General features: G+C 32.0%; 1 protein-coding gene across 1 annotated transcript; it reads left to right on the top strand.

Moving 5' to 3' along the window:
• The first annotated feature begins 5522 nt into the window (after positions 1–5522).
• Positions 5523–8724, top strand: LOC104112840 (myricetin 3-O-methyltransferase 3-like). The gene is made up of 4 exons (XM_009622879.4): positions 5523–6005; positions 6703–7013; positions 7610–7674; positions 8273–8724. The coding sequence occupies exons 1-4, from the start codon at positions 5587–5589 to the stop codon at positions 8567–8569; spliced, it is 1092 nt and encodes a 363-aa protein (XP_009621174.1). The 5' UTR covers positions 5523–5586; the 3' UTR covers positions 8570–8724.
• The last annotated feature ends 1166 nt before the right edge of the window (positions 8725–9890 follow it).

Raw genomic sequence — 9890 nt, 5'->3', positions numbered from 1 at the left:
CCAAAATAATTCGATAAAATCACTAAATATTATAGAAATCAATTCTATGAGAAAATACTATATTTTTAAGAAAAGATCCCGAAATTAATTAAAAATTCGCCCGCGGGGCCCACATCTCAGAATCCGACGAAAGTTATGAAATCCGATAACCCATTCAATTACGAGTCCAACCATACCAGTTTCACTCAAATCCGACTCTGAATCGATACCGAAATCTAGAAATTCGTTTCTATGAGATTTCTAAAATTTTCCAAATTTCAATCTCGAAACACTAATTAAATGGTGAAAAGAATGATATATTTGTGTATATAGATCAAATCCGAGTTGGAATCACTTATCCCAATTGTCTTTCCTTGAAAATCTGTCAAAATCGCCTCTGCTCCAGCTCCAATTTGTTAAAAATGGCGAATGAGACGAATGCCCTCTTTTTATAACACTGTCCAGACAGCCTTCGGAACTCGGCCTCGAACGGGGCCTCGATCGTGGCTTCGATCATGGCCCTCGAGCCTAGGCTTCTTTCGTGACTTCGATCACAGGCTCGAGCCTAGACCTCGGTCATGGCCTCGATTATGGCATCGAGTCTGGTCCTTCGATCATAGCCTCAATCACGGCATCGAGCTTGAGCCTTCGATTGTGACTCTCGATCTTGGGTCTCGATCCTGGCCCTCGAGCCTTGCCTTCGATCATGGCCCTCGAGCTGGACCTTCGATCATGGCTTCGATACACAAGCTCGAGCCTGTGCCTCGTCAACCCTGGGCTCGATACCTGAGCTCGATATCTGGGCTCGATCACAACCCAGAATGTCCAACAAAAGAGGAAAAATTGCAGCAGCTTTTTAAGTCCAACTTTTGATCCGTTAACCATCCGAAACTCACCCGAGGCCCTCGGGACCTCAACCAAATATACCAACAAGTCCTAAAATATCATACGAACTTAGTCGAACCTCTAGATCACATCAAACAACGCTAAAATCATGAATCATACCCCAATTCAAGCTTAATGAAACTAAGAGTTTTCAACTTCTACATTCGATGTCGGAACCTATCAAATCAACTCCGATTGACCTCAAATTTTACACACAAGTCATAAATTACATAACGGAGCTATGAAAATTTTCAGAACTGGATTCCGACTCCGGTATCAAAAAGTCAACTCATCGGTCAAACTTCCAAACTTAAATTCTTGCTATTAGCCATTTCAAGCCTTATTTAACTACGGACTTCCAAATAAAATTTCGAACACGTTTCTAAGTCCAAAATCACCATATGGAGCTGTTGGAATCATCAAAATTCTATTCCGGGGTCATTTTCATATAATTAAACATCCAGTCACTATTCGAACTTAAACATTTTAATTTTTCTTCAAAATTCCATATCTCGGGCTAGGGACCTCGGAATTTAATTCCGGGCATACGTCAAAGTCCCAAATCACGATACGGACCTACCGAAACTGTCAAAATATTGATCCGAGTCCGTTTGCTCAAAATGTTGACCAAAGTCAACTCAATTGAGTTTTAAAGCTCTAATCCACATTTTAAATCTATTTTTCACATAAAAACTTTCCATAAATTTTACGGATTGCACACGCAAGTTGAGGAATGATAAATAGTACTTTTCGAGGTCTTAGAACACATAATTAATTATTAAATTTAAAGATGACATTTTGGGTCATCACAGGTGCGGCCCTTCTCCGAACCCTGGGTGAATAGGGGATGCTTTGTGCAATGGGCGGCCCTTTTTTTTTACTAATACTCTCTAATGATATGATTGTTAATGCTGGATTAAGATCCAGCTTAGAGAGGGTAGTCTTGAGAAACAACAAGTTTTTCGCTTATTCTTATCTTCTTTCACCTTAGGAGTAGCACAAAAAGAGGGATTAACATTGTTAGATCTACTAATAATAAAGCACTAACACCTTCCTAGTTGATTTATACGATGGAATTACAAAGCCATTATAAGATATCGAAAGGACTACTCAGTTAGGCGCAATGTCTTTATTAAAGATTGTAGTAAAATCTTAAAAGACATCTAATACAAGTTGAAAGTACAGTAGTATTATTCTAAATTTTTATTAGTTTTTATCGCATTGATGAACACACAGCAATGAGACTCAAACTTATGATACAAAAATTCAAATTATAACCACTACATTGTCCCCTTAAAAAAATACTCCACCTTATTAATTTCTTTTTCCAAGTCAAACTTTGATGCCCATAAGAAATGATTGTACGTGCCATAGTTTTTTTCCCTTTACTTTCCAGCTTTTGTTTTTGTCTTTCACATTGGTGAGCCATGCAAATTACTATAACTTTGTCTGAATAGAGTGCACTTTAGTGTTGTTTTAACTTATTGATGTGGCACGCCGACTATCATTTTTCATCCACTCAAAAGAAAATGAGTGATTTTTTTGGTTTCTCGTTTGGTTTCGATATCCATTTTGGGGCCTCAAATAATTTGAATTCATGTCGTGCAAGACCTCATGTCTTTGAGTCGAGGGTCTTCCGAAAATAGCCTCTCTATCTCTCCAGGATAGGGATAAGATTTGCGTACACTCACACTCCCCGGACCCCACTAATGAAATCCTACTGGGTGGTTGCTGTTATTGTCGTGTAACACCTATTAAAAAAGATGGCTACAAAAACTTCCTATAACCATTTTTTCTATTCCTATAGCTCGGAGATGATATGTTTGGTTAAAAGTGGAGTTGGAATGAATAGCATTCATTCACCGTTAACTAGACTAGATGTATAAGGTTCGAATTTTGAAAATAGAAAATATTTTGGTAGAGAATGTTTCCTCTTTTTATAGGCCTTTCGAAGGGGCAAAAATCACATTTAACCTACGATCAAAATAATTTACTATCATGTAGCTGAAAAAGTACATAAAATTTTTATATTTTTTGTATATAACATACAGAAATGTATATATATATATAGAAAAAATATATATTTTTCGACTATTATTTTGAAAGCGGCTATACATCATTATTTTTCTCTTTTGGAGCGCAAATCGCAGGCCCCTAGTACAAGTACCGAATATTGGACCAGAAAAAAAAGTATTACAGAGATTTGAACGCTACATTTTGCAGTTAGGCTTCATTAGGAAACTATAATTGTGATTCACCTACATTAACTAATCAGAAAAATAGGAAAAAACACAGAAAAGTAAATCTGGCAAAAGGATTGGGAAGCCCAATATAAGAAAACGAGAGACAAAAGGGATACAAGGTGAGCGTAACTGGTCTGGGCTGGGCTTCACTACAAATTTGAAGGCCCAAATTGGTATAGTGGGCTCACTCCCGTAAAAGAAGATTTAACCTAACTAGAAGCCCACTCAATTAATTAATTAAACTAAAAATAGCCTTTGAATATATATTATATGTATAATATGTGAATAACCATGTATAATCAATATATATTTATGTATATCGACTAAAAAAATAAATAATATAAATTGCCGGCTATTTATATAAAGATCCCGTTAAAACCTCTGTTATATGGACTTGTTGAATAACAGATGAAGGATTAATCTAACTAGCCGCTCAATAATATATATATATATATATATATATATATATATATATATATATATATATATATATATATATATATATATATATATAAAGAATTTGAATTTGAATTCTTCTTCATTACCCTTTTTTTTTTTGTGAATTAAATTTCCAAAGTCTTAAACAACAACATAGAAGAAACCAAATGCTTATGTCATCCTTGATAATGAAATTAAAGTTTGTATAGTACATTAGCAGTTAGAAATGTTGTTATTAGTTAATCAAATTGGGGACCGTTAATTATTGTCTTCTTTAATAGTTTAAATTAACGTCACCTCATAAAAGTCTAATAGACTAGTACTACCGTCTATCCATTAGAAATGTTTTTTTTATTAAAGTTTTTGGCATATTCATTTAGAAAATTATTAATATTAGTCATAAAAGTTATTGGACTAAATTATCCTTTATTTCTCCTATCAATTGTTGATAAACATTTTATAAAAGTTGTATAAATAACATGTATCTGAACAAGAATAGACTTGAAAAAAATTAATACTCCCTCGTTTCTTTTTTACAAGTTTGGTATTGACTTCGCACCCCTTAAGAAATTATTTATGAAGAACTTATTTTACTAAATTATTCTTATTAATGATAATTAAAATCATATAAACGAAATTATAATGGGAAAGTGTGGGTACTTAATGATAAAGATAAACATAAAGTGTGGGTACTTAATGATAAAGATAAACATTGAAAGAAAATAATAAATATCTCTTAATTGTTAAAATGAAAATAAAAAAATATACTTTTACTATAGTAAAAAAGGCACGGATAAAATACCTTCTTGGACACTTTATTTAAAGTAAACTTATTTTGGACCAAATTTATTTGCCTTAAAACCATTCTCACCTCATTAAAAAGTAAAAATTTTCCTAAAGCAATCGGTACAAGTTAAACAACTTAATTCATTATCGGAGAAATCAAACAAAAGGTACGGAAGGGCAAATCTGGCTTATTTTAGTCTTATATTGTCCAACAAATCAATATTACTATAAATTTATTGTTGTGTCAAGTTCCTTTGGTTTGGAATATATAGATGCCACGCTTAATAAAATTTAATCTAAAATTCATAAAAAGACAATGTATCTTGAAATATTTGAATTAAAATTTTATATTATCTTATCAAAGTTAATGACAAAATAATAAATAGGTAAATAATTAGAAAATCATTTCATTATTATTAAATCTCAAATAATTAAATAAATCTGAATAAAAAAGGTGAATTGGCCCATTAAATTCGCTAAACCTTTTGTAACCCCAAAATATCCTTCTCAAAATAAAACCTCTTGCTCTTCTTCCTTTTTATTTTCGTCGTTCATCCTTCTCTCTATTGTTTGTTTATAATTATATAGAACTACATAATTTTTTAGTTTTATCAGAATCAATTTGAAATTAAAAAATTTGTGATAATCAACCTCTTTCAATATTGGAATAACTTTAAGGGCACTTTAGTAATTTTAAAAATACATTTAAAAAAATGCCACTTTTCAACCAACATCTTATTATCAATTTCAATATTTATCCAAGTAACAACTGTTTATTTTTCAAAATCAGTTGCAACATTTTTAAAGTATCTTTTTAGCATTTGATGTTTATTAGTACTTTTAATCAATTAAGTATAATGAGCTCCTAAACCTTTTTTGGGGGTCGCGCGAAGCATGCCCTACTGCGACAAATTATGAAGTAGGCTTGACCACTTGAGACGACCTTAGGCAGTCATCCCTTCAAAGTGTAATGAAAGTCACAGCCTAGGCCACATGTCTTACTGATTGTCCATTGACCCGTCTTTCATATGTAGAACAAGTAAAGATGCCATAGTTAGATTCTTCCCATGAATTCTAAAATCCTTTTTGTTGGTTTGTTTGTTTTCTAATATTATTTGATTCATAGTACTCCTACTAGCTAGTTAAATAATTACCATAGTGCTATAAAAGGAACAAAGTCTTCAACAACTCCATAATATATGTTTTGATCCTTTAAATTTTTTGAGTGAATTATCAGTGCCCAAAAATCTGAAAAATGGACATATCAAAAGATCAAAACAAGAATATTATGTCCAATGAAGAGGAAGATTTGTTAAGTGTTATGCAGTTGCCAATTGGTTTAGCTCTTAACATGGTCTTGAAAGTCACAATGGAACTTGGTATATTTGATCTTTTGTCAAAAGCTGGTCCAAATGCACAATTATCCTCTTCCCAAATTGCTTCACAAATTCCAACAAAAAACCCTCAAGCCCCACTTATGATTGAAAAGATTTTGAGTTTTCTTGCTAGCCAATCCTTGTTGAGTTTCACACTTTATAAGGATGAAAATGGAGTTAAACAAAGTTTATTATATAGTTTGACATCTCTCAGTAGAAATCTTGTCACTAATGAAGATGGAGTATCACTTGCTCCCACATTTCTCTTGTTGAATGACCAAGCCATGGTTACTTCTTGGTATGAACTACAATTCACTACTAAAAATTTAACGAATTTAATTTATATATACTGTAAAAAGGTTTTTAATTGATAATGTTTTTTGGTCGCCTTAAATGTTTTGAAAAATATTTTTTTCATGTATTGGAGGAAAATGATTTCCCTACCAAAAGGAGGAAAAATATTTTCTAAAACTCTTCTTTAACCTTTCTCACCTTATTTTCCACCCCACTCCCGGCCAACTCCTACCCTCATCACTGCCACCCCTTGACCTCGACTTACCAGCCTCCCCGCACTTACCCACTTGGTTTCCCATAGTGTTTGCGTAAATTATATATTTTTCAAACAATATTTTCTGCTATCTAACTAAATACAAGAAAAATAAGTAAGAAGACCACTTATTTTCCTCTCCTTTATACCAAACACACCTTTAGTGTATTTTAACTTATTGTAGCTTGCTTTATGTTTCAACCGATTTAGGTTTCATGCACTTATAATTTTAAGATTTTTTACACTATCGGTCTAATTTTACCTGTGATAGTAGGTTAGTTAGCATATATTGATTAATGTTTGTCATATAGATTTACCTCTAATTAATTACCTAATGATGGCATGATATGTAAATAATTTTTGTAGCATCAACGCACAGAACTTAAACTCTTTTGCGGTATATGTACTAATCTCATTTTTATGAATGGAAAATCATTCACTTTGTAAGGTTTCACTTGAAGGATGCAATTCTTGAAGGAGAAATACCGTTCAATAAGGCCCATGGAATGGATGTATTTGAATATCATGGAAAGGACAGTAGATATGCAGGGGTAACTAACAGATCTACACAAAGCATCAACAGAAAAACCATAAATAAAATTCTTGAGTCCTACAATGGTTTTCAAGAAGTACAACAATTGGTAGATGTTGGAGGTGCACTTGGTTTAACAATAGCTTCTATAGTTTCCAAATATCCTCATATTAAGGGTGTTAATTTTGATCTCCCCCATGTCATCAAGATTGCTCCTACATATCCCGGTAGGATTTATGTTATATAAGCCGACATTATCAAGATATATATACATTTAATTTTGATCTCCCTCATGTCTTCAAGATTGCTCCTACATATCCCGGTAGGATTTAAGTTATATATGTTGGCAGTATCAAGATATATATATATATATATATATATATATATATATATTATAGTATGAGTATAATTTTATTGTGGTAGATGTCAAGCACTGATTTTATTTGGTTACTTATTAATGTTTATTACCTTATTAGTGATCTGATTATTATATACATATTTTTTCACGTTGTACATAAAACTCATCAAGAATGCTCCTTCTTATTCCGGTAGGATTTAAGTTACATAATGTTGACAGTATCAGAAAAATTTGTATTATTAGTATAGTTTTATCTGTAATAATATAATATCTCCTTATTAATGTTTATCATACAAAATTTACGTGTAATCACCTTACATTAATATTGATTATTATGCAAATATTTTTTACGTTTTACATAAAACTTAAACTTCTTTTAATCATAGAATATATGTGCACTTCTTTTCACTAATCACCTTCATTTCAGTAATTTTATTATAAAGAGCTCAACTTCTTTCTTGCTAGGTGTTGAGCATGTTTCAGGAGATATGTTTCAATCTGTTCCACAAGGAGATGCAATCTTCATGAAGGTTAATATTCTCTCTGTTTTTGAAATATTCAAAATGAATGACTTTATTTTGACCTTTTAATTAGTGGTAAAATTTGAGATTATCAGAGATGAGAATTTTTAAAAAATGACCTTAACCTCAAATTTTCTTTAAAACTTATGATGAGTAGAGTTACCTGATACTTCTGATGGTAGAAAGTAGCTGATAGCCGGTAAATGGTCAAGGTACATGCCAGATGACTCAGACATATATCATTGTTATTAAAAATTCAAATAAAAACATATATAGATTTTATTAAATAAATTTAACTCCTGTAATTAAGAGTTAACTTTAGATCACTAATTTCATGGAACCACCTTAGGGGGAACCAATGTTTATAGGGGCGGATGTAGCCTACAATGACTCATCTGAACCCATTACTTTCGAAATTGAGTATGATATATACGTTAAAACCTATTAAAATCTCAACAAATCTTATAACTGAATCCATACTTTTAACAGTACAATGATTTTACTGCTGAAAATCTTAAAAGTTGAACCTATTAAATTTAACTTTTAGATTAGCCTCTAAATGTTTAATCTTGTCAATCACTCTATTGATACTTTAAAATATATGCAGCATGTACTCCATGATTGGGATGATGATGATTGCATAAATATATTGAAGAATTGTTGGAAATCTTTACCTAACTCTGGTAAATTGGTGCTAGTTGAACATATAAAGCCAGAATATCCAAAGACTGATCTGATTTCCAAGAATGCATTATTCCTTGATGTGCTTATGATGATAGTTACTCCTGGAGGGAAAGAAAGAACAAAAGAAGAATTTGAAACCCTAGCAAAAAAGGCTGGATTTGCTGGTTTCAAAGTCATAAGTTCTGCATTTTTTATTTGGATTATGGAATTGTACAAGTAGTAACTTTTTTACCACTCTTCGTAGGGGCGCTTTACCCCTTTAATGGGTTTATCCGATATGAATCCGAATTAATCGGGTCCAGTGAATTTCGGATATCGAATACCTATGTCTAAATGAAAAAAAAATAAAACTTGTTATCATGGTTTATGTGAGCATATTTTATTTTTTTTCTTCCTTTTTTTTGGTGAGTTTTACTAAGTGAAATGAGTTTTTAGTGAATAATAAGACCTTTTTTGGGTATATATAACTATATGATATTCGAAATCTACTGCCCTGACTAATGCAAAGTTGCTACTGACAGAACTAATTTAAATTCGTCTCGCATATGGCCCATTAAAGGAGGAATCGCTCTTATCAGGATGTCTCCATTTCATTATTGGAGTAATAATTCGCCTAATATCATATGCATTTGCAGAGAGACAACCAAATATGCAGGCAAATGAAGTCACAGACATAAAAAAGATTTGTTAGTATGGGAAGATGCAAATCAAGAAAATGAATTCTTTTTCTGGCAAATTTAAGCAATGTAGCTTATGAAAGATTTTAATACCCAAAAAAAAATAGAAAAAAAGAATACGATGTCTAGCTCCGTCAGAGGTTTCAAAAGGCAGCTTAGTATACAAAATTTCTGCGCGTGCGGGGCTTGGAGAAGGATCGAATTATATAATACATTTTTGCCAAGAGGTTGTTATATGCAAATAGGAATGACAATCGGGCGGGGCGTGGCGGGCGGGTTTGGACTTATGCAGGGCGGGACGGGTTTGGCATTATACAGGTGCGGGGCGGGACGGGTTGTGGGTTTTCTCCTTTCACATTTTGAAACTAACTATGTTTGGAAGAAAAATTGATCCAATCTGTTAATGAAATTGAGTATGAACGTTTCTGGTTCATATGGAAAGAAAATATCAGATTTTCTTGTTATTTTTGATGTCTCAAACTTTTTCATTAGAAAAATAAATAAAATCAAAGCCATAAAATTCATTACTTTCCGTAATGTCTGGACTAGTTATCCCCACTAAGTGTTTATATCTTTGTGAATAAAATTAATATTTACCAAATTTGTGAGTTTAGAAGGATTGAATTGAACTTTGCTTTCATTTAATTCTAGCTTTCTCACGAGCTGATTTATTTTCTTCCGTGAAATTAAATTTTGAGAAACTGCATCAAATATAAAATTAACTAGAACTCATTAAAGCGTAAGAAAATAATAAGGATGAAATTTCGTATAATACTGAAACATATTTAAAGATGATACATTTGATATGTGTGTTTTTTTTTTGTGTGTGTGTATGTATATGTGTATATATATATATATATATAT

This window comes from Nicotiana tomentosiformis, chromosome 2 (genome assembly GCF_000390325.3).
Source record: "Nicotiana tomentosiformis chromosome 2, ASM39032v3, whole genome shotgun sequence".
NCBI classification, from domain to species: Eukaryota; Viridiplantae; Streptophyta; class Magnoliopsida; order Solanales; family Solanaceae; genus Nicotiana; species Nicotiana tomentosiformis.
Note: the sequence above shows the minus strand (reverse complement) of the source record. Positions and strands in the feature narration are given on the sequence as shown.